At 47.1% G+C, this 25709-nt stretch overlaps 1 protein-coding gene across 1 annotated transcript in view; it reads left to right on the top strand.

Moving 5' to 3' along the window:
* Positions 1-25032, top strand: part of LOC147605216 (uncharacterized) — a 29829-nt gene extending 4797 nt beyond the window's left edge. Inside the window, exons 3-4 of the mRNA XM_086794416.1 lie at positions 21306-21360; positions 24453-25032. Coding sequence (XP_086650542.1) covers positions 21306-21360; positions 24453-24706 — 309 coding nt within the window. The 3' untranslated portion in view covers positions 24707-25032. The remainder of the gene's footprint in view (positions 1-21305; positions 21361-24452) is intronic.
* Positions 25033-25709: the final 677 nt, after the last annotated feature.

Raw genomic sequence — 25709 nt, 5'->3', positions numbered from 1 at the left:
CCTGACCTTGGACTCATGTGCAGGACAATGCACACCTGCTGACCTCAGACGACTGAGATGGATCCCTGGCTGACTCGTTCCAGACTGGGCTCACATGGGACTAGTTCACCATCCCAGGTCCTACACCTTCTGTACAGAAATGTCTATGTGGCATCCAAGTGCGGGATGCATGTGACATCCCCTTTTGCTTAACTTGACGGAAGCTGCATAGCCTCCAAATAATCCGTCAATAATGCCGGATAGTCTTCGAAAAACTCTTTGTCGAGCCAGACCGCTTCATGAGTTCCTCGGTCTTGAAACTTCGTGAGGAACTGTCGTAGTCTTCGGCCGGAGCCATGCTTGAAACGGTGCAGAAGGATCTGTTTTGGAACCATAACTTCTGCTTCATCCACAATGTTTGGTTCCGCTTCGTCTTTGACCTCTGAAGGGGGTGGACTTGCATATGGCTTTAACCAACTCACATGAAATACATCGTCCATAGTCCAACGCGGAGGTAGCTTTAATTGCATAGACACCTCATTAATCTTTTTCCTGATGGGAAAAGGTCCGAAGCTCCTGAAAGACAACTTTGGGCATCGCTTGTCCACTTGCTTCAATCTTTGCTTCATAATCCAAAGATAAACCCAATCCTCTTCTGAAAACTTCATATCCCTTCGGTCTTTATTGGCCTGTCGAGTGTAGGCCGCTTGCGCTTTAGCCAATCTGTCTTTTACTGACTCTAAGATCTCCTGGTAAGACTCCGTCACTCTGTTCACCTCCGGTACTGAAGACGAAGTCGTGGTTAACAACGACTGGAAAGGTCTTCCAAACGATGCCTCATATGGAGTCCTGTCAATAGCTGAAGAAAAAGAGTCATTCAAAACAGCTTGAACTAAAGGCAAATACGATTCCCACTTACCTTGTTGATCGTGGACATAACACTTCAGCACATCAAAGGCCAATTGGTTGTGTATCTCTATTTGGCCGTCTGTCTGTGGGTGGAATGCACTGGGAAAATTCAATTTAGTACCAAAATTATCAAACAATGCCCTCCAAAAATGACTGGTAAACTTGGTATCTCGGTCTGACACTATGGTCCTAGGAATCCCGCCAATCGGGTACCTGCCGAATGAACAACTGGGCAACATCCTCGGCAATCACATTGGCCCTGCAAGGAATAAGCATAACAAATTTGCTAAACCTATCAACAATAGTTAAGTACTACGTATTACGCTTACTCGGACTGGGAGGCAGATTCGTGACAAAGTCCATGGAAATGTCTTGGAAAGGATCCTCAGGAATTGGCAAGGGCTGTAACAACCCTACCTTCTTTCCACGAGGAGCTTTCACCTTTTGACAAATGTCACAGCGTTGTACATATGTAAACACATCACGCCTCATCTTTGGCCAATAGTATTGCCGTTCTAATTTCTCCAGAGTCGAATTCATGCCCCTATGACCACTTGTAATGGCGTCATGGGCATCATGGAGAAGAGCTGCCTTGAATGACTTCATGACACATAGTCGGCCTTTGTAGAAAAGCCAACCATCGCGTATTAGAAAATGGCATGGTCCTGTGGCATCCAATGCCTGTTCCCACCGAGTACCGAATTCATCAGAATCCGCGTACGTGTGCTTCATGTCCTCTAGTCCTGTACCAACAAGGTCAAGTCTAGTGGTCTGAATCATAGACACTTGTCCCTTCCTGCTCAACGCATTGGCCACTGGATTGGCCTTTCCTGGAAGGTACTCAATCATACCACTGAATTGTTGGAATATCTAACTCCAGCGGTGTTGTCGATCACTCCACTGTGCACTTGGCATCGTCTGAATCCAGCATAATGCCTGATGGTCAGTGCGAACCTTGAAGTCACGGCCATACAGAAAATGTTTCCAATGTTTCAAGGCCTGTTTAACTGCTAGGAGTTCACGATCATAGACTGAGTAGTTCTTCTCGGCGACGAGACATGTAAGCTACTGTATGACCATTCTGTTGCAATACACCTCCAATTGCGATGTTACTCGCATCGGTGATCACCTGAAATGTGTCGTCCCACGAGGCAAGTGCTAAACAAGGTGATTCCAGTGAGAGTCAGCATACAGGAGGACCACACGCTTCTGATAAAGCCACCTTGAGGTTCTGGAATGCCTCCAATGCTCGTGGAGTCATTCGAATCTTTTGCCTTCTTGTCTTCACTCCCTTTAGCAGTCCTGCACCTTCTGTACAGAAATGTCTACGTGGCATCCAAGTGCGGGATGCACGTGACAGGTGAACTTGAAATTCCTGTCTGATATAATGGTGCTAGGCAAACCACAAATGGGGTACCAATGTTTGAGAAAAAGGTGGGCTACATTCTCTGTTGTGGTCGTATGCTTGCATGGGATGAGCATGCAAAACTTTCTAAAGCATTCCACAATGGTAAAACATTGAGTGTTACGAGATCCGGTGGATGATGGTTGAGGCCCTACAAAGTCCATAGAAATGTCGAAGAAAGGTCCGTCGGGGATAGGTAAAGGTTGAAGTAACCCACCTTTTTCGCATGTGGAACCTTGACTCTTTGACAAATCTTATAGGCTTAAACATGTGAATAAACATCATGTCTCATTTTTGGCCAATAAAAGGACCTTTTTAATTTCTTGAGGGTACTGTTGATACCTCTATGGCCTCCAACTAAGGAGTCATGGGCATCATGGAGAAGAGCTGCTTGCTTTTCTCGAATGACACAGAGACGGTTCTTCTAGAACAACCAATTGTTTTGCACTAAATAATGGCCAGGCTTGAGGGCCAAAGTATACTGAGTACTATCTGCGGAATCGACATATTGATCTTTCATGCTATCCAAGTGTTTTTCTAGTGATTTTGAGAATGGTAAGACTTCTGCATGGTGTGGATGTTGGTCTTTCGACTAAGAGCATATGCTATTGGGTTATGATTACCAGGGATGTACTCGATCATTCCTTCAAATTGCTGGAAGATCTGACTCCATCTGACTTTCCGATCACTCCACTGGGCACTTGGCATGGTCTGAAGCCACTTAAGTGTTTGGTGGTTTGTTTAGATTGTGAAAACCTGTCCATAAAGGAAAGGCTTCCAATGTTTGAGCGCTATGATCACACCCAAAAGCTCTCTCTCATAAACCGAATTATTCTTTTCAGTGACATTCAACTTTCTACTGTAGTAGACCATGGGTCTATTGTCTTGTTGAAGAACAACACCTATGGCTACATTGCTGGCATCGGTAATGACCTCGAAAGGTTCATCCCAAGAGGCTAACTTCAAAACAGACGCTTCTGAGGTTGCTTTTTGGAGTTCACGGAATGCATCAAGTGCCTTGCCTGTAACTATGACTTTTTGTCTATGGGTTTTCATCCCCTTAAGCAAGTCGGTGAGAGGTGCTGCAAGGTTGGAGCACCGGGGTTTGAAGAACTAGGGGTAACCACTGGGGTTTGTGTGGGAGTTGAGCTCACCACGGAAGCTGTGGAGGTAGCGACGGCGGGCTTTGGGCTTTGGAGGCTTCTTAGGACAATCCGGAGAAGTATGTCCTTTTGTATGACAAAAGGAACATCTACCCTCCTCCTTGTACTGAGAAAGCTCCTCAGCACTCAACTTGCCACCTGTCTTGCCTGCCTCCTCTTTCTGGTCTGGAGTAAGCTTAGACGCATTGTTCGAGTTCTTGGAGCTAGAGGCTCTCGGGCTCTGTCCTGGGGAAGACTCCGTCTGGTTCTGGCCTTTGTCCCCCGAGGCGGTAGCCCTGGGAGAAGCTGGCTGGGAAGTCTTGGGCTTGCCACCATTATGTTTCATTTCTGCACTCTGCGCAAGCAAGAGCGCGTCTTCAAAGGTGGCTAGCCGAAACATATGCACCTTCCATTGGATTTGCGTGTCAAGGCCATACAAAAACTACCCTTTCTTGTCCAAATCAGATAAGCCTAATTTCAAACATAAAGTCGAAATTCTATTGGCAAACTGAAGGACTGGTTGTGTGTTCTAACGCGCTCCCCTGAACTCGTCTTCGAGTCGCTCAAGGTAGTGGGGCGGTAGAAACCGCTGCTTAAGGTCGTGGACAAACTCGTCCCACACATAAGCTGCCATACCTAATCTGGTGTGGGCATGAGCCCACTTAGTCCACCAAGGAATGGCCTCACCTTCCAAGTACCAACTGGCTAAGATGACTCTGTCAGTATCTGTTTTTCTAACTGCGGCAAAGTAAGCTTCAAACTGATGTAACCATGAATAGAGAGTTGTGGGATCGAGTTTACCATTGTGTGTGTGGAGTGCGTGTGTGAGAGCATATCTTCATACGGAGTTGTACACCCACTATTGGGCACTGATGACGTTAATGGGGATGTCGTAGTATCTAGTCCATACTATGCATAATGGAGTTGATAGTTATATAGTCTTGTGGGTTGACTACCATGAGTATATAACATGCACGTTCCTAAAAGGTGAATTTGGGCATGTTCCTGGATTCATCTAGGTATATATATATACTTACTAAAATTTGGGGAGATTTGTATGATGGTAGTTTTAGGGGCGATGGAGGACGAGGAATTCGGAGCTTGTTGAGGGAGGCGTCGCTAGAATCTGTGCCATCGTTTGTTGGTGTTGGATTTGCACAGCCTCCGAGTCGAGTCTTTGCTACAACTCTTGGTCCATTTTTTCTCTACAACGTTGGTCTTTCTCATATTTGCCTGTGGCTTCCTTATCCGTTTGTTCCTCCACACATCTTAGTTCTTTCTCTTCTTCTGCTTTTCTTTTTGCTTCTTCATGCTTTCTTCTTTGTTCTTCGCGTCGATCTTCGTCTTTTCTTCTTTGTTCCTCCATATGGAGAAGGACCTGTGCCAGATCTGAGATCCCTTCTTTGGGCTGCTCCATTGTTATTCTCAGTAGCTCTTTTGTGCTTGGTGGAAGTGTTCTTTCTGTTTGGAAGCTTTATGCCTCCATCACTTCTTGTTGGCTTTCTTCTTGATGTTATTTCTCTTCCGATATGGTGGAGGCCTGTGTGTGTTTTCCGAACCGTAGTTTTACCATCCACCGGATGCTCTCACTTCTTTAGGTAGCCGAGTTGGGTCACCAGCCTGATGCTCCGATACCAATGTTACATGCACTGAGCTTGATCGTGATAACACACAACAGGGCCTTCTTTATACCTTTATGTGGTGAGAATCTTTAGCATCCAATTTTGAGAGTAGAGAGAGAGAAGAGACTGAGAATGTAGAAGATGACATAGTATTGGGTCCCAAATACAACCCCCCACCCCCCCCCCCCCCCCTGCAAACAAGAGTATTTGCTTGTATTATTCTTTGGAGAATGTTGTACAATGCTTGAGTAAACAAGAGATATGAATGCCCAACGCAAGGACGAGGAAGTCCCACATCAGGTACATGACTTATGCTTCATTATGGGACTAGAACATGATCTCCAGTACCAACCAGGCAGCCCTCGTATAGCTGCAAGGTCGGATGTGAGAAATGATGGATCGCTTGACTAAGAGAGCCATCGTGGACATTGCTTGAGCATTACGGGTGTCCCACCGTCTTTGATCTTCAGTGGGTCCTAGCGGTGGTGCTTGAATACTTGACACCACTTGGGCTAGTGTTTTGAGTCCCCTTTCTTGCTGTTGCCAAGGAGGTGGTGGAAGATGTTGCTGTAGGATGAGGCTTTTGCCCCATCTCCCATAGCCCCCTGGCTATAAGTAGACTCTTCATCATGAAGCTCTAGAGTCAATAGTTAGGCCCATCAAGCCGATCTTCAGTGGTCATAAACCCACTAAATCTGGAAAGATCAGTGGTATTAGCTCTTAGCGACATCCTCAGAGAACGACTAGGAATAGGAAAGCCCCCCTTGATGTGAGCTCCTAGGAAAGCAAGAGAAGGTGAGAAATATGGGAGTGTACATTGCATACAAGGCACTAGGATAAAGGTGAGAAATACGGGAGTGTACACTGCATACAAGGCACTAGGATATGACAGGATTGAAGGTGCGGCTGCTGAAGTATACCACAAACAGAATGTACACTAATGAGCACTTATGTGGCTGAGATGTGTGCTTTTGCAGCACCAAGCCAAGGTGCATTGAGAAACAGGAGTGCCTATGGATGCTTCCACTCAATGCACTAAGAGTGCCCAGAAATGAGCTTAAAGGCTCTTGAATGTGCCAATGATGTGCCCAAACCATGAAGTCCCATATTTTGGCAGGAGAGAGAATTTTTTTTTGGCAAAGCAGAAAAGCCCCAAAAGTTAAAGTGCAGAAGGTTTCTATTTGATGCTAATTGCTGAAATAACAAAAGCCCTAATTTTTTTTGTGTACAGGAAGGCTTCAATTTCTGCAAATTTATCAAATTATTGATTCTTAAAAAAAAAAAGGGGGGGGGGGGCGCGCGTTGGGGGGGGGGGGCTTGTCGATACCTGAAATTTTGCAAAAAAAAAAAAAAAAACTTCTCTGCAGATGGATTAATGAAAAGCTCTGTTGTGCTGGACAGCAGGTGGCCGCATAGTACGTGAAAGGTTGCTGGACAAATGGGCGGACGTGTGGGCGACGTTGCTAGCTGGTTTCTCCCCAAGAGGTTGGGTCTGAGATGGTACGAGCTGGTGGAGCTGAGTAGAGGTGGGTGCTTGAGGACTTTTGCCACCTGTAGCAGAGGCGAAACCGTCGCCATAGGCTGACTAAGCCGTCGTCGAGCAGGGCCTTGGTGGCACTCGTAGCAGCAGTAGCGTCACCTAGTTGGTGGAGGAGCGCCGACAAGAGTGGCTCTGGGGTGGTGGTAGCCTGGTAGGAACAGCACGACGCCGGCGTAGGTGGGCTCTGGGGCAGTGGCGATAGGCAGCAAAGCAGCTATGGGGCAACGAGAGTGTGGCGCATGACAGGAATGGAGAAGGCACTAGCGGACTGGGCTGTTGTGATACGGGGCAGCGTACGGTGCTTTGCTACTTCACGAACATGGCTGCGGCACTTGCTCTCTCACACCACCACCACCACCTTCTCCTCTTTCCCACGACCCTGATTTGATACCACTTATAGGCATTGTGAGGACACGCGAGAGAGAGAGAGAGAGAGAGAGAGAGAGAGAGAGGAGAGAGAGAGAGAGAGAGAGTACACGATGGACGAAAAGAGAAGCTTTACGAGCAGTAGGGAGAAATGAAATGAAATGATATATTAACGTCTTCATAAGGCCAAAATGACCTATGAGACCAAAAAGGTTACAACAATTGGTGGATCTGATACAATGTCTGTGTAAGAAAAGCTAAAAACAACTAAACAACTAACTGAAACTGAAACAACTATGAGGAAAAGTAAGGTACTAGGAGCTCCTAATGAGATAAATTAAGCCACAAAGTCAAGTACAAGCATATCTTGATTATAAAATTTTGTCTTCTTTATAGGAGAGGTCTTCTTTACAAGGGTGAAGGCTATGCATGCAACCACATGCCACATGTCACATCAAGATGCCAAGTGTCCCTATGAGGTGTCACCTACATACATCATTGATTACATTATCCTTCTAAGGGGCTGTTCCCACAAACAAGAGAACCTACACACTAGTGGTTGTTCACACACATTGGAACCGCTTTATTTAAGTAGCCTAGATATACACATTAAAGTGCTAGTTTACACAACCACCTAGCACTGGTTTATTCTAATTTCTCACATTAAGTACCATTAATATCTAACATTGGGGAGTCTTGGGATTAGGAAGAAGGCTGCATGCAAGCTACAAGTGACTAGGGTTCATTATTATTGATAATCATTAGTTATTGGCTATTTATAATTAGATGGTTATTTATGGTAGTAGGAGTCACTATACAAGTGACTTATGGGTTATTGAGGTCAACCGTCATATACTCTTATACTTGACAGATTGGTCTGTGCCTGGACCAGAGTAGTCTTACTCCTGCCATAGACATGGCGGTCTTGCCGAGGGTTCCTTAGGATATGCTTTGGTGGTATGGGACGCTAGGGCTAATTGGCTTGGCCTCTGAGGAGTGGAATCTTAGCTTGCGGCTAGTGGGAGATTTTGGATGGAATGTATGGTTGAGGGGCGAATTCTGCACCCTTCTATGTTGTTGTAATCTTGTGTGTTTAGCTTGTTTATCAAGTGATCCTTTGGGAGGAGTGTTACACAATCCATGCACATCAAGAGGATTCTTCACAGTCATCATAGGAGTTGGCTAGAGACTGTTCATTACCTTTAGTCAAAATGGCACCGAAGGAGGACGTGTGTCGATGTGTCGTCAACACAGGAGGCAGTGCCAAAGGATGGTTTCACCGGAGGTAGCTTTTTTAATCTTTGGTGTCTTGCAAAATGTACTATTTAGAGTATGTTCCACAGGGTAGTGTCCATGGGGAGGACCAGGCATTGACATCGAGTTGTAGTTGGCAGGGAAACATTGGTTTGAGCATATTGGTGCCCAGAGGTACGGGCGGATGTAAGGTTTATGGAGTAATTTTGAGGAGTTGTGAGTTTCTGTCCGATTCATTCATGTGTGCATATATGTGGGGCTTTGGGAAGCTAGGGCTGGTGATCCATATGTGGAGTTTCACATGTTGTTGGGGGATGTTCTAGGAGTGTTTCCCATAAGAAAATCCTCATCGGTGACTAGTATTTCGACCCAAGGTGCTTGATCAAGAGATTTGCTGGGAATGTTCTTTGCAAGTTTTGGTGCTGACATGACACCGCAGAAATTGTTGCCTTCCGGAATGGCCCCGTAACATTTTTTCCTAGATCTCGAGCCCGTCTGTTCCATGGTACTTTTGTTTTTCTTGGACAGACACTTCACATGGATACCCCACTGCTGAAGACATCTGAAATTCTAGCGGGGGAGAGTGTGATACATGTTAATCCTCAGGCATAGATGACCAGGTTTATGGTATTTTTGGTGGAGTTTGGACAGCCAATTTTGGGGCTGATACACGTGACTCCTCAGCCTGTTTGGTAGCCCAATAGGTGCCTAAAAGTGTCCACTCCAGGCACTCATAGTTGGGACACTTTGGGCACAATATCAAAGCATTTGCATTTGGGGTGTTTTCGACATAATTTTGAAGGTCAAAAGGGTTGGTCGACGTGAATCTGACTTGGAGTGGTTTTGCTATGTAAAGAGGGATTTGGTTCCTGATTTGTTCATTTGGTATTTCTCAAGAGATCAAGCCTAGCAGAGTGTTTCTCTAGAGCACAAGTTGGCTAAGGAGGATCTACAAGAGGGTATTGGGGTGAGATTTGTGGTCAACAATTTCAGTCGTTCAAATAAAACCAATCAAGTGGCCCCAAATGTGCCCACATCACCAAATGACAACCATAACTTTTTGTCCATTTTATAGAGTTATTCACCTACATCTTTATCCAATTACATTCACCAATAACCTGAAGCAATCAACCTTCCATCAACATCATACATTTTGCCCATCTCATTTTTAATAGTAGACAGGAAAAGTTTTCAATGTGGACTAGTGTCAATGCAACTCATGTCCTGTGAGTCTTCAGCTAAACTCTCGTGTGTGTGTGTGTGTGTGAGAGCATATCTTGATACAGAGTTCTACACCCACTCTTGGGCATTGATGATGTTAGTGGGGATGTCGTAGTATCTAGTCCATACTATGCATAATGGAGTTGATAGTTACTTTGACTCGCTGAAGCTTTCGCCCCCCCTCCCCCCCCCCCCCCCCTGCTCGAGCTGCCTTCACCCTTCCCCACCTCCCCTCCCCGCCTTCGAGTCTTCGCCTCTCCCCGCCTGCTTGCACCCTCCCTCCCCACCTTCGAGCCTTCGCCTCTCCCCGCCTGCTCGCACCCCCCCCCCTCCGCGCCCCTGTGCTCTTCGCGCCCCCCGCCCCCTCCCCTTTCGCGCCCATCGCCCCTGCCCGCCTGCCCCCGTTTCCTTCACGCCCCCCGCTCCCCCTCTTCCTCCGCATCCCGCTCCCTGCCTGCCCCCGTCCCCCTTTTGCTCTTTTCCCGCCCCCTTTCGCTCCCCGCTGCCCGATTTCCGCCTCTGTCTTCCGCCCTCCTCTGTCTTCCGTCCCTCCCCCTCTGTCTCAGACGATGCCAAGTGCACAGTGGAGTGATCGACAACACCGTTGGAGTCAAATATTCCAACAGTTCGGTGGTATGATTGAGTACCTTCCAGGAAAGGCTAATCGAGTGGCCGACGCTTTGAGCAGGAAGGGACAAGTGTCTACGATTCAAACCACTAGACTTGACCTTGTTGGTACAGGGCTAGAGGACATGAAGCACATGTACGCGGATTTTGAGGAATTCGGTACTCAGTGGGAACAAGCATTGGATGCCACAGGACCATGCCATTTACTGATACGCGATGGTTGGCTTTTCTACAAAGGCCGACTATGTGTCGTGAAGTCATTCCGGGCAGCTCTTCTCCATGATATCCATGACGCCATTACAGGTGGTCATAGGGGCATGAATTCGACTTTGGAGAAATTAGAACGGCAATACTATTGGCCAAAGATGAGGCGTGATGTGTTTACATATTTATAACGCTGTGACATTTGTCAAAAGGTGAAAGCTCCTCGTGGAAAGAAGATAGGGTTGTTACAGCCCTTGATAATTCCTGAGGGTCCTTTCCAAGACATTTCTATGGACTTTGTCATGAATTTGCCTCCCAGTCCGAGTAAGCGTAATACGTAGTGCTTAACTATTGTTGATAGGTTTAGCAAATTTGTTATGCTTATTCCTTGCAGGGCGAATGCGACCGCCGAGGATATTGCCCAGTTATTCATTCGGCATTGGTACCCGATTGGCGGGATTTCTGGAACCATAGTGTCAGACCGAGATGCCAAGTTTAGTAGTCATTTTTGGAGGGCATTGTTTGATAATTTTGGTACTAAGTTAAATTTTTCTAGTGCATTCCACCCATAGACGGACGGCCAGACAGAAATATACAACTAGTTGGCCTTTGATGTGCTGAAGTGTTATGTCCACGATTAGCAAGATAAGTGGGAATCGTATTTGCCTTTAGTTCAAGCTGTTTTGAATGATTCTTTTTCTTCAGCTATTGGCAGGACTCCATATGAGGCAACGTTTGGAAGACCTTTCCAGTCGTTGTTGACCAAGACTTCGTCTTCAGTATCGGAGGCGAACAGAGTGACGGAGTCTTACTAGGAGATCTTAGAGTCAGTAAAAGACAGATTGGCTCAAGTGCAAGAGCCTTACACTCCACAGGCCAATAAAGACCGAAGGGATATGAAGTTTTCGGAAGGAGATTGGGTTTTATCTTCGGATAATGAAACAAAGATTGAAGCAGGTGGACAAGCGATGCCCAAAGTTGTCTTTCAGGAGCTGCGGACCTTTTCCCATCCGGAAAAAGATTAATGAGGTCTCTATGCAGTTAAAGCTACCTTCGAGTTGGACTATGCACGATGTATTTCATGTCTATTGGTTAAAGCCATATGCAGGACCACCCCCTTCAGAGGTCAAAGACGAAGCATAACCAGACATTGTGGATGAAGCAAAAATTATGGTTCCAGAACAGATTCTTCTGAACCGTTTCAAGCATGGCTCAAGCCGAAGACTACGACAGTTTCTCACGAAGTTTCAAGACCGAGGAACTCATGAAGCGGTATGGCTCGACAAAGAGTTTGTCGAAGACTATCCGGCGTTATTGACGGATTATTTGGAGGCATAGTTTCCACGAGTTTCGGAAACGGGAGTGCGGAGCACGGCGGGAAACGGAGTTTCGGAGTTTCGACCTTCGGGAAGAAACGGGGAAACGGAGTTTCGGTTTTAGGGTTTAATACATACATATATAATTAATAAAAACATTACAAAAGCTTGAAAAATACATCTTTGCTCAAGTTCAATGTCAAAGACTCAAATGATAGATCAGAATGGCGCAAATAAGCGCGCAAAATGGCGGCGAAAAACAGCACGCGGGTTTCTAAACCCTGGAAGAACAGGGCCTTGGAAACGCCGTTTCTGGAAACGGAAACGTTTCCGAAACGTTTCCACGTTTCGGTGGGCCAGAAACGGCGTTTCTGGAAACTATGTTTGGAGGCTATGCAGCTTCCGTCAAGTTAAGCAGAAGGGGATGTCATGTGTATCGCGCACTTGGATGCCACGTAGACATTTCTGTACAGAAGGTGCAGGACCTGGGATGGTGAACTGGTCCCATGTGAGCCGAGTCTGGGACGAGTCAGCCAGGGATCCATCTCAGATGTCCGAGGTCAGGTGTGCACTGTCCTACACATGAAACAGTGCCAGTCCGCGCTGTGAGTCTCCCTCTAGAATGATGTCAGTGATTCTGGGTATTTGGTATGGTACCGGATGCCAGATCATTGAGTAGTTAGTGTTTAGGACAAGGGGCCAGCCCATAGGGCTACCCCGGATCTTAGTGTGGGCATGGGAATGGTGTAGAACCACCCCCATGAGGGCCAGGAAGGCCCAGGCTGAACCCACCAGCCATGGAGGGGCTGTCCTACAGCCCTAGGGCAAAGATAAGGCAATTTCCATGAGTTTACAGCCTTTATATGGCTGTAGGGCATGTATGGGGCAGCCCATACAGGCTGCCGAGCCCTTGGATTGTGGGCAAAAGCTGTGTCCAGCCAATCAGAAGCAGGCGCATCATGTCCAGTCTTTTAAGGAAAAAAAGCAGCATTTTATGTGAATATTTTCAGCATTTATTGCTGAATTTTCACCGATCATGGGACATTTGTGCTGGCTGCCTGTTTATCTACTGGCCGACTGCTGTTGGGAAGTAGTATAAATAGTGGAGGCCACAATCCCATTCAATTATCTCATTCTCCACCAAGAGCTCAAGCATAAGAGGCTAGACAAAGCCAAGAGGGTGCTAAGCAAAGGGGTGAAGGATTCAGGTCAAGGGCAGGGTATTCCCAGCCAAGAAAAGGTCCAAGATTGCTGTATTTTCTGTATATTTCATGCACATGATAGCAAAGGCATGCCCAAACAAGAAAAAGCGTGATAATGCAAATGCATCAGAGCCTAATGTGCATATGGTTCCGGCTGTGCAGGGCAACACTTCACATGATAGCAAAGATAGGGTTGTATGTAAAGCTTGGGGACAGCTCAAAGATGAGCCCGCTTTATTCATGTTTGATGATTGTGCATCTGAAAATTTCATATCCACACAGATGGCAGCTGGTTTGGGTATTGAAGTGGAGGACATGGGTCCTCAAATTGAAGCAGGGGTTTCCTTTGTTGGTAGAGAAGTGCAGGTCATGCCTATTTTTGGCAAGTTGCACATACACATTCAAGGCTATGTGGATCATGAGGATTTTCTTGTCGCACCTTTGAATGGTTCTGATGTATTGCTTGGAAAGCTCTGGCATACACGTATTGATCCGTGCAAGGCTTACAAGACCAACAGAATCACCTTCATGCATAAAGGTCGAGAGCATGTAATTGATGCTGGTGAAAAGGGGGATACCATTCCCCTTGTATCTCATGTACAAATTAAGGAAGTAATGAAAAAGAGTGTTTTTGCGTACTTGATTTTTGTACGAGATCATGTTGAGGAAAATAATGTACATGTAAACACTCTCAGTAATGATAGGCTGAAATTTTTGCAAGAGCACAATGATTGTTTTGCTGATGAGTTACCAAATGAGTTACCACCTGTACGATCGGAAGATCATCGCATTGATCTTGTGCCGGGTAGCTCACCACCCAATAGGCCAGCCTATCGTGTAAGTGCATCCCAAAAAGAGGAGATCATGAAGTAAGTGAATGAGCTTCTTGAAAAGGGTTTGGTTTAGCCAAGCTCTTCCCCATATTGTTCACCCGTCCTCTTGGTTCAAAAGAAGGATGGATCCTTTCGTATGTGTGTGGATTATAGAGCTTTGAATAAGCTTACCATCAAGAATCGGTTTTCGATTCCACGCATAGACGACATCCTTGACAAGTTGGATGGATCGGCATGCTTTAGCCGAATTGATCTCAAGAGTGGGTATCATCAAGTACGTGCAGTGTCTGAAGATGTACACAAAACTGCTTTCAGGACAACATTTGGGCTTTGAGTATCTTGTTATGCCTTCTTGTCTTACAAATGCCTCGGCTACATTCAATAGAATGATGGATCGCATATTCCGTGGGTACAGGAAATTTACAGGTGTCTTCTTTGATGACATCCTTTTTTTTTTTTTTCCGGAAAAACGATCCTTCTATTAGTTAATGAGAAAACGCCATAAGGCTACAAAGCTCACCTCGCAAGGAGGGATAAAAAACACAGTGAACACCTGAGCTCCACCCCCGTGGCTGGCCGCTCTCTGGGGGGGGCTACCTAGTAGTACATGTGGGAGGTGAGAAAAGCCAAACTGGAGGCCTGTAGTGCCAAGTGACATCCTCGCCCCTCGCGGTGAGGAAAGGGCCAGGCTGCCAAGTGCGGAGGAAAGCCTTGCGGCGCCCTCTCATGCGATCCGAGTCGCCCTGGAGTTTCCCCCAGTGTCCTCTCAAGGTGTGAATGATGTCCACCCAGAGGGCCTGTATGACCTCTGCCGGTGGAGTCGCCTGGCGGTCAATGGCCTCCCTGCATCAGGCTCTCCAAATGTGCCAAGCCGTCATGCTGCTGATCATCTCCCATCTGTGCCCGACCCCCTCCTGAGGGGCTGCCGAAGAGAAGTATGGCGTCGGAACCACCGCCATCGCCCTGTCAGAGACCTGGATGGTCGCACTGCCAGGGACGTCCTCATATCCAAGGGCCGGGCCGCTGTCCGTGGCCCAAGCCACCGCACCCCACGTCACCAGCATCTCACCTGGTGAGCCTGCAAAAACCATCCTGAGAGCGCGCTGCCAGACCTGCTGTGCCTGTGGGCGATCCCATAAGCAGTGCCGCTGCGACTCCTGTGCATGGCCGCACCGAGGGCAGGACGCTGGGTGACTGCCGAAAGCTAGCCAAGCCCCCACAGCCAGTCCTCTATGCGCTGTGAGCCAGAGAAACAGCGTCACCTTCCGGGGCCGGAAGCTGGCCCAAAGGCGCTGCCAGAAGTCCCTAAAAAAGGCAGGGGAGAGCCCCTGTCGCCGCCAATGCTCGGCCGCCGCCGGGGTGCTCGCTATCCTGTGTCTCTGAATCCGCCGCCCCAACCTCGCTGTGTACTGAAAAAAGGGGATGCCTGGGCTGGTAGGGGCCAAGTAGGGATCTCGCCAAAACCACTCACCTGGATCCCACTGAAGGCGAATAAGAGGCCTGCTGTCCCAAGCCCATAATCTCCAAGAACAGTCCTCCCCTATCGAGGTCGGTGAGGGGTCTACATGCCACTGTCTTTGATGAAAGCCGACCACCCGCACCCTCTGAAGAATACATCCCTGGAGCCCATCCAAATCTAGTCGTGTCCTCTGAAGCTGGCCACCCTCTCCCACCTTGAAAGTGAGTGGGGCGACTCTTTCCGCTGTGCCGCAGACCGCTAGAAGGATCTCATGCCGAGTAAAGACACCCATCCACTGTGGAGGTGGAGGTCCTATACTGGGGTCTGCCACTCCCGGGGGATGGCCGCCTCAATGTCCTGTCTCATCAACTCTCTGCCCCTCATCCCGCTGAGTCTCCTCTCCTGGGCCTCTAGAGGCAGCTGCTGAAAACCTATCCAGTCGTCTAGGGACTGGGCTGGGCCAGAGCTCAGTGGGCCCCACGACACGTGAGACCGCGATCCAACCATATGGCCACTGGGGAGTCGAATCAAGGGGTTCCAGATCAAAGGCTGCCTTAGGCGCTCCTCATCGGTGCCCGGGGGAGTCTGGAAGAGTGACGGCCTCAGATGCGCCCAGGCCCTCAGAAGGCTAGCTGCAAAACGCTCCTCGAAGCCAAGGCCCACTCCTCTGGATCGCTGCTCTGTAAAGATCCACCTGATGCTGGGGGTCCAGGGGCCGCTAAGAGAAGGGGTGCGGCTGAGCATCCTGGAAACAAGAAACTCCTTCCACGGCTCAGCGCCTGGCAGGAGGCCACGAACTACCAACTTGCCAAGCAATGCTCGGCTTTGGCAAATAGGATCAACAATGCCCAGGCCGCCTCTCTCCCTCGGCTGAGTGATCACCGCCCATGCCACCTTGGCCCTGGCGGGTCGCCCGTCGCCACCGGACCAAAGAAAGTTCCCGATGAGCCTCTGCACCTGGCCAATGCACGCCCGAGAGAAGGCCCAGCAAGAAGTGATGTACCACATAGTAGCAAGCAGAACCTGGTTGGCCACAACTACTCGGCCAGCCAGAGATAAACGAGCGGTACTCCAATACAGAAGCTTCTTCCGAATGCTCAGAAGAAGGGGGGCTATCTGCTGCTCCGGAGATATGTCAATGCCCACATAGCATCCCAAATAACGCACTGTAGTGCCAGGGGGCAGCCACTGAAAACCATCAACTGGCCTCCAAGTCGGGGGGGGCATAGAGCTGACCCACAACCCACACGACTTGTGCCAGTTGATCAAAGCGCCCGAAGCTCTGCAAAACCTGTCCATGGCTAAGGCGAAGCGGCGGAGGTTCTCCTCACCTCCCTGAAGATAGACAGCAGTGTCATCCGCAAACTCCGAGTCTAGGAGCTCCTCCGAGGTGCGGATGGGAAGCTGGAGGCCCCGCAAACCTGTATCCTGTGTCGTCAAAAAAGTGCTCATGGCCTCCGCCACAAAAAGAAAAAGAAAGGGCGCCAAGGGGCACCCCTGCCGCACCGAGCGCGAGAGCTGGAACCTCTCTCCGCGCACGCCCTGTATCAGCACCTGGCTATGAGCCGATGTGTAGAGTGCAGAGACCCCACGGATCCACTGAGGGGGGAAGCCCATCCTCTCCATAGTGCCTTCCAAGAAGGCCCAGTCCACCCGATCATATGCCTTCTCGAAGTCGAGAAGGAGCACTGCCAGATCCTCCTGTCGAAATCTAGCCAGAGCCGTAGCCTCCCAGAAAGAGAAAATGTTATCCAGAATGCTCCTATCCTGGATGAAGCCTGTCTGCGTGGAGTGGATGATGTCCGGAAGGTGAGGTTGAAGCCGCCTGCTGATCGCCTTAGCTAGGACCTTGTAGGCCGTGCCTAGCAAGGTGATCGGTCTCCACTGTCTAATCACCAGTCTGTCTCCTCCCTCTTTGGGAATCAAGTGGATCAACCCCTCTGCCATGCTGTCCGGCATGACTCCTGACTCCATAATCTCCTGGAATGCCAATTTGAAGCCCCTATGTAAGAGGCCCCAGTACCTCTGGAAGAAAGCCACCGAAAGACCGTCCTCTCCTGGGCATTTGCCCCGAGATAATGCCTGAAGAGCCTCCTCCAGTTCCGTATCCGAGAAGGGGGAGAGAAGGGAGTGCTGCAAATGGGCCGGCACAACCGGTCTCGTGAAGCTCCAGACTGCCTCTCGAGCCTCTCTCACCCTGTCATCTGCTGGCTCAGCAGAGAGAAGATCCCTGTAAAAATCTGTGGCTATAGCCCGAATCCTGGGGGGATCCACCACAACCTGGCCATCAGCCTGCCGAAGACGCCTGAGACCCTCTCGTCTGAAGCGAGGCCCTGTCGCCTCAAAGAAATCTCGAGTCACTCTGTCTCCAGCCTGTGTCCAAAAAGAAGCCCGAGCATGGAATCGGAACTCCACCCTCCTCTCCTCGATGGATCTGATCTCAGTGCGAGCTGACTCCATCTGCTCTGAGATCCAAGGGCTCGTAGGATCCCTCTCCTGGAGTCTCTGGAGGGACGCTAGACTCCTCCGTAGGCTCCTCTCCTGCTCTCTGAAGGCTTTGATGACATCCTAGTCTTCTCGAAGACCGAAGAAGAGCATAAAGCTCATTTGGCTATTGTTTTTGAAGAGCTCCATAAGCATAAACTCTTCATAAATGCAAAGAAGAGTGAGTTCTTCTTATCAGAGATACATTATCTTGGGCATATTGTGTCCAAAGATGGGATGCGGATGGATCCTGCAAAGATTGATGCAATTCGGAATTGGCCTGAATTGAGTTCGGTGCATGAGATTCGTAGTTTTCTTGGATTATGCTCTTACTACTGCAGGTTCATTCGGCACTTTGCATGGATTGCTTCTCCTTTACATGATTTGACAAAGAAGAAGGCCGTGTTCAAATGGACTAATGTAGAGAGAGATGCATTCCTCAAATTGAAAGATACAACTACTCATGGTTCAGTGTTATCATTCCGGATTTGCAAAAGCCTTTTTGTGTGGGATGTGATACATCTGGAAATTGCATAGGAGTTGTCCTTAATCAAGAGGGACATGCCGTGGCTTATGAGAGTCATAGATTGCATGATGCCTAGCTATCTCTTGGCATTTATGAGAAAGAGCTCTTGGCTGTAATTCAAGCACTTACTATATGGAAACATTACTTCTTGGGGCTGATTTCACTGTGAAGACAAATCACCAAAGTTTGAGGTATTTTCTTACTCAAACTAAGTTGTCAGAGAAGCATATGAGGATGGCCAATTTCCTCTCTATGTTTCATTTTCAAATCTTGCACACCCCGGGAAAGAAGAATGTAGTGGCCGATGCATTGTCACGAAAGCCGTATGTAGCAGCTATCTCGGTTGCCTCTCATGGGGACTTGTCTACCATGCGTGATTTGTATCATACAGATGCTGATTTTGCCACTATTTGGGCTGATTTGATGGCTGGTCATGCACATGCCTCATATGTGATCAAAGAGGGTTATCTCATGAAAGATAATTGCCTATGTGTGGTGTCTAACATGAGGCAAAAGGTTTTGGATGAGTGCCATCGTGTTTTCTCTTCATGAAGATTTTTGGAGGCTGAAAACTCTGTTTTTCCACCGTTTCTCTCCATTTCCAAGCTCTCCATAGCCATACCCAACTTGCTAGGGTGTTTTTCCAAGCTTCCAAGAGTGTTTCCAAGTGCTAATCACTCTCCTATTCACTCCCAATGATTGAAATTCAGCAAAGCTTTCCCAAGGTTTTCTTCATCCTCTTGAAGACTTTTGTCGTGAAGAAAGGCGACAAATCAAAGATCTCAACACTCCCAAGGACTTCCATCGGGAAGACTTCCGCTGTCTCATCGAGACTACTTGCTATTGGTAAGCTTTTATGCTTAAATATGGGAGCAAGTAGCAGGAGGAAGGAACTGGATTACAAGATCACATACCCTGTGTAGTGTTCTCTTGTCCTACGTGCTCTTTTGCAGATTGTTGCTACCATGTGTTGGTGGAACAATAGAGAGCAGATGGTAGGGAACATGGGCACTTGAGAGGGTAGTGTGGGTTGCAAGTCTACATCGACAACCACTTGTTTGCAATATTGTATTCATATGCATTGGTTGGAAATCTGGTCAGAAATGCCCATGACACTATGTACTTGATTCTCCCGAGATCAATATACTTTATTTGAGGGAGGGGTCGGCCGTTCCGGCTCATTGTGTGTCTCTTGTCAATTCAGAAATTTACTTCTTGTATTTGAACAAGTGTCCATAAAATCTTAGTGTATTTAAGTGTATTGATTAGCATTGTGTTCAACCAAGTTACACCAGAGGTATATGGCAGCATTTGGCTTCTCTTTAAAACAGGGTATCGTCCATGAAGAGGATTTCCTTGGAAGTACAGATGCGGGTTATGAGCCCTGCAAAGTCGTCGACAATGCGGGAGCATGTTAACAAGCTGCAGGCTCTTCAGCAGGAAGTTCTTTAGGCTGGGAAGGAGATATCATCGGAAGACATGGCCATAACGTTGTTGTCGCATTTGCCCTCTTAGTACTCAGCATTTTACTCGTCTTTGATTACCAGTGGTAGGCTCAGCACCATCACGTGGGAGGAGCTTGTGCCCATGGTCTTGGACCAGGAGGAAAGATTCTCGAACCCTCCACAGGGCGGAGTTTCGGAAGCCTTAACTGGCTAACGGTCGAAAGGCCGTAACAATGGCAGAGGAAAGGCTTCACTGGGTGGAGAAGTCTTAAGTCTCTTGGTCTTTACACTCTTCAGGAGGTTGAATGGAAAGATTGCTATGTCTGAAAACCTATTCACATGCCCTTGGTATGCTTGAGCAGGACCGATGAATTGTTGGAGATTTTGAACAGCTTTGGGAACTAGTTACGTGACTATATTCTTGATCTTGGCTGGGCCTAAAGCAATCTCTTCGTTATGGATTATGAGATAAAACCTTTCGTGGATGGTTTCTTGATATACAACTCATTTTTCTTCAGATGCCCTAACTCTTGTTGGAGATGCTGCTCACGCTTCTCCTGGTGTATGAGGAAACTAGAATGCTGTTCAAATCTTTTTCGAGTAGAGTTCTTCCATTTCGATACAATCTGTAGGAAGCTCTCAAGCTGCAACAAATTGAGTGTAAAGAAGTGTTCTAAATCATTAAGGATCTCAGCAAGTCTTCTAGACCTTATAAGTGTGCACCTTACATGTGTTACCCCCACTAGGTGCCGAATGCATGACTCTTCGTTATTCATTATTATCACAAGTTCACGTGTCTGAACTTGGTTGCATGTGAAGCAGCGGCTCTTGTTTCCTCCTGCTCTGCAGCTTTGTATGAGCTCCATATCAGCACTTCTAGTCTAGCCATCAAGGTTCCCTTCACAGGAGAACATGCTAGCTCAGTATTATTCTCTCTGTCATGTGATTGAAGTTTGTTAGGTAAGAGATCTTGCTTTTCATGGTGGTTGGCTTGTGCACACGGTAACTCGGTATTTTTTAACACTTGCTTAGAGTGTCTTGCGCTCTTTCTTGCTTGTAATCTTTTGATCTTGTCGTGGGGTCTGTTTTTGAAGAGGGTGATTTCCCCTTGCTGCCTTTCTTGAGCACGATAGGCACAATTTTCTTGGCCAAAGCAAGGGTGTCTAGTGTCTGGCGAATTGAAGCTGGGGTCCATACATGCAGAGGGTGATTTCCCCTTGCTGCCTTTCTTGGCACAGTAGGCACAATTTTCTTGGCCAAAGCAAGGGTGCCTGGTGTCTGCTGTGCCTGGAAAAACAGTCCCGTCATCTTGCCATCTTTCTGCTTGTCAGTTTTTGTACCTACAGTGGGGGAGAAATCTCTTCTGCAATCTCTCCACAAAGTTATTTGGGGCATTGTTCATGTCTCCATCAAGGCTCGTGTTCTCCAACTCATACTGATCCCACTGTGTTACATAATCCAGAAGCGTATTGTTTGGCGATCCCATCCTTACAATGTAGAACTGGGTTTTCTGCGATGTACCAAGCTAGCACGACAATTGATTGCAACTTAGTCATTTGAACTTGGGTGCATGTGAGTTTTGCTCTTTTATTTATTTTATGCATGCACCGATCTCTTTTTTTTTGAGAGATATATATATATTTAGTGGTCGGAATTCAAAGTCTTGCCTCTGCTGGGAAGCATGGTGTGATAGCCACTTGTGCAAGGGTGCGTTGACACAGGGATCAATCTTTTGATCTCAAGGGTTAATAATTGTTCTGTTTATTTTCAGGTTCTGCGAAGCCCGGATTTTCAAAACAGTAGGAGTGCTCCCATTGTTCGGCAAGGTAACATAATTGCAACTCTGAACGTTATTGTTTTGTTGTATAATTTTTTGCTTAATGTTATAATATTACTAGCGTGGTTTAGCTTCTTGATACTCCAATACAAAAGACGACCCAGCCCTCCTTTTCATCATCGCATGATCAACAGCTCAAGAGCTTTAAGTGCATTTGGTTGCCATCCTACAAGCAGCTCAACAGAGCAGTAAATGCAGCACACATTCTTGCATAGGCAGCCCACAACAGGTGTGCGGTGCAGCAGCAGGAGAAAACACAAGGCAAGATGTGCTAGGCCAACTGGAAAACGCAAGAGTTCAAGTTAATGCAGTCAAAGTCGAGTCACTTGTATTTCACTTCGCATCTGCAGCAACAAAGCAAATACACCATCTGCCGTGGTGGGGGGCCCTTTAGTGGGTTATTGGGTACTTAATCGGTGTTGTGAGCGTTCTCTCTTCCCTTTTCTCCTTCTTTGCCTGCTAATTTGTGATTTCAAGCCCTTCATTGCCTCCACAAAATCTGCCCATGGGCAGAATCCAGGCAAAAAAAGTTCAAGCATGCAAACATGTGTGCAAGTGCAACTTCTTTGTCGTGGAAAAACCTCTCGTTCATGGAATTTGCATACATCACACGTATTTCTAGGTACAAGTTTGGTTCATTGGAAAGCACAAATGAGGGATCCTGAACACTCGGATCTATGCACTGGCCTCGATATGGGCAGCACGAGGGATGCGTGGCCTTCTGCAAAGCGACACGAGACTGGGGGACCGTTTTGGGTGACCAAATGGTGACAAGAGATGTGACCTATCGGTTAGCACTACCTCCAAGAATCAAGATTCATCTGGTGTTCGTTAGTCATGTCTGGTTGAGAGTGATGAGATTGTCCCTATGGAGGGGATTCCCGATCTTGAAGACACGGCCTTATTTTTCCCTTTGGAAGTTGAGGTGGTTCCAGATCAATGTACTAGATGGTTTCGAATGTTATAGGTCAGTGTAGGTGGTCTCCGCTGTTATACACGGACGCTTGGAGGACTTCTACTTGTTAGTTTGCAAAGAGAATGTTCGTTCAAATTGAGAGAGAGAGAGAAAGAAAGTTATATTAATGTCTGCAAAAGGCCAAAATTACCTAGGAGACCAAAAGGATTACATCATGTCCATGGAATATATCATCATGGGTACTAAAATGAAAGGAAAGAAAATGACAAAGCTAAAACGCTAGAGCTAAGATGCTAGAGCTGATCCATGTATAAAGAGCATAGGCTCGCATATCATTCTGAGAGAGAGAGAGAGCGAGAGAGAGAGATAGAGAGAGTAATATTAACATCTACAGAAGACTCCCATGGTCTATGAGATCATGAGTGCTACAATGATACCATGGGTATACTGAGCCATGGAAAAAGTAACTGAAAGAAATGAAAAAGAACTATCACTAGTGTATATACAGCCAATCATCCTGTATATGAGGTAAACTATCCATGATCGACTAATGGTAATGTCCACGTGGAAGCATGTCATCGAAGAGCCTCTTGTATCTCTCTGTTTGGTGGAGGGTATTGTTGCTCTGGGTCCAGGGTGTCTGGTCCGCAAAATAGATCGAGCTCTCTCATTGAGGAACCCTCTAGGGCGTGGGGCTGGACCGCTAGTGCAAGTGGTGGGCTTTGATGTGGATGCATGTAGATTAAAGAAATCTGTAATGGCCCTCTGAGGAGTTTCATGTTGGGTTTGTCTCTCAGTATGCTGTCTCAGTATTACATCCCTATGACGTGTGAGCTAAATACATGCCTAGGCATCTCTGATCATCACTGGTACGAGTGGACCAAAGCCTTTTCCGAAGGGGCAACGGAATCTCCCCCAAATCTCATAGCAGGTCTGGCAGCTAAGCATGTAGTGCGCCTCATCTTCCACCTGTCCTGTGGTGTATACTCTGCATATCGGATCCTCTTGTGAGGTATCATCAGCTTTGCCAGTCTCGACTCAGAGGCAGTGAGAGGATACCCTGAGCTAGCCAATCACGATATGCATGGTATGTGACATGTATCTCGGGATCTCAATGAATACATCCCCTAAAACTCTCTGGAAGTGGTCCCTGTAAAACTGGGATTTTGTGCCAAGCTCCTGGGAAGGAGGCACCCATGTTCTATGTAGTAGATCCAACCGGATAATCCGGTTGATCTCCTGCCGTGAGAGGTCCAAGAACACCTGAAGGTGTATTTTCTGCCTTATTGCTGTTGATTAATGAGTACAGTTCTGTGACCTGAATCTGGCCCCCAAAACAGACCGGACTGATGTGCGTTCTCTTGATTCAGTAGCACTCACATGAACTCGTGCAAAGTTGCCTACAAGGGGACATGACTGGTCACTTTCTTGCTTGCGTTTTGCTGGACTACTACAGCTGTGCTTTAACCTTCATCTGCTGCCTGGCAACAAGTTCACTATTAAATTGGGCTATGGCAAGAAAGGTGAGAAGCATGTGACCATTGATGCTTGCTGTAGCCCTGCCATGGTAGGTCTTTGTGATAGATTTTAGTTATAGGTCTTTTTACCCTAGTCAATTTTGTTCTCAAATATTGTTTTAAGTGTCCCAATGGTGCCTTCTTCCCTACCTCTGAAGCCTCCAACATTGTGCAACGCTTTTTGAGGAAATGCACTCTCATGCTAGTAACTGTAGGGCACAAGGTTTCAGTGGGTGCCACCAAGTCTGTGATTTTGAAGTCGTAGGTTAGCCACCAAGTTGGGTGGTTTCGAGGTCGCAGGTAATGTTGCCGACAGCAAATTGGCAAAAATGCATTTATTTTTAGGTGTATCAATACATTCGCTAAAGCAATAGATGGATGTGACATGAGGTAAGTCATGTGGAGCTCGGATACCCTTGAGGCAGCAGCAAGGTCATAAGAACCACACTTCCACGCTCCACCTTCATGAGATCCATGCTGGTGTCAAGGGATTAATTGCATCTAAAGAGAACTCTCTTCTTTTGATTTTATAGCTTGAATGTAGTTTTTCATGATGTAAGGTGTCTCAGGAAACCACGTGAAGCAGACTAATATCTGAATTTCAAAACCCTGTTGTTTGGCTGGTTGGTTTACTTGGCTTGTATCCAGGTACCAAGCAGGTCAAAGAGTTATGTAAGCAGCTGCGGGCAGAAACGATGTTGTTAGCAAAACAAAAGAAAGCAAGTGATCCCCCATCGGCAGTTAAAGAGAACTGGGAAGAATGTAGCGTCAAAAAGCAAATGGAGGTGGAAGTGGAAGCTCCTATTTCTGTTGATGATCCTGGTCCTTCTTTGGTAGGCTGTTCACCGCATGGGTGGAACTTCATTTTGGTTCGGAATCTACCCAGAAAAAGCAGCGTTTGAAGCTCACAGCTCCGGTGCTCTTTGTGATCTCTAGGAAGGGTAGCCAAGCAGAGTGCCATTCCAAAGTTTCGCAATATCCGTATTCTGGGTCCTGAGAAGACCCCTCATGAAGTCCCTGTTTCTACATGTCAGTGTGGTTCAGAATAGTACATTGTTGGAGAGTCCATGCTTCAAAGGCTGAAATAGCAGAGACAAGGGCAAAGTGAAGAAAATTCGATGGTCATTTATTTCTAATCTGTATATGAATGTGACGTAAACTTGTCGACACATTGTAGCCTGTCTTGTATATCATCATGTAGAAGGCTATCGTATAATTTTTCAGATTTGTTTTTGGCTTTTCTTCATGGGAGCACTGTGGTGGTTTGCTAGCTTGTAGCTGCTTCTTGTACCAGGTTTCAATGACACGTTTTAGCTGGCTGCCTACTCAAAAGCCAAAGAAGGGTGCTCTTTAGGTATGGGTAAGTTAACGGATTGTTTCTAACTCTTTTGGAATGAGTTTAACTGATTGTTTTGTTCTGCGGTTGCTAGTTAGGTGCTTCTGCATTATTCAGAAGGGTTTACAACATGTCTATCAACTATCTGGAATGAAAGTGATAACCCCTTTGGTCTGAAGTACAAAATTCATTGTGGCTGGGGTTGTGCGATAACCCCTTTGGTCTGAAGTACAAAATTCATTGTGGCTGGGGTTGTGCATGCCTATGCTAGGGGAGTGAGAATTTGTGATTTACGTTTTCTTTCAAAATAATAATCAATGCTTGAGTGCGCATCAATATATTGATATGTAGCTTGTGAAGGTCACAAGAGGAAATATTCCAAGCCCTGAGTTTGCAAATTAGTCAGCCAAAGTCCAAAGAACAATCTCATCCTAGGAGAGACCATCAAAAGAAGGGTGGTTATCTGGTTTGTTTGCTGACCTGATGGGATCTCGAGCCTTTACAAAACGTCAGTCACATGAATTTTCCTAGCCATTCCGGAACACAAATCCCAGAAAGATTATGTACAC

The sequence above is a fragment of the Cibotium barometz genome, chromosome 60 (assembly GCF_041138505.1).
Source record: "Cibotium barometz isolate CiBa-2024 chromosome 60, ASM4113850v1, whole genome shotgun sequence".
In the NCBI taxonomy this organism is placed as follows: Eukaryota; Viridiplantae; Streptophyta; class Polypodiopsida; order Cyatheales; family Cibotiaceae; genus Cibotium; species Cibotium barometz.
The sequence above is the reverse complement of the archived record's forward strand: the minus strand, read 5'-3'. Positions and strand labels throughout refer to the sequence as shown.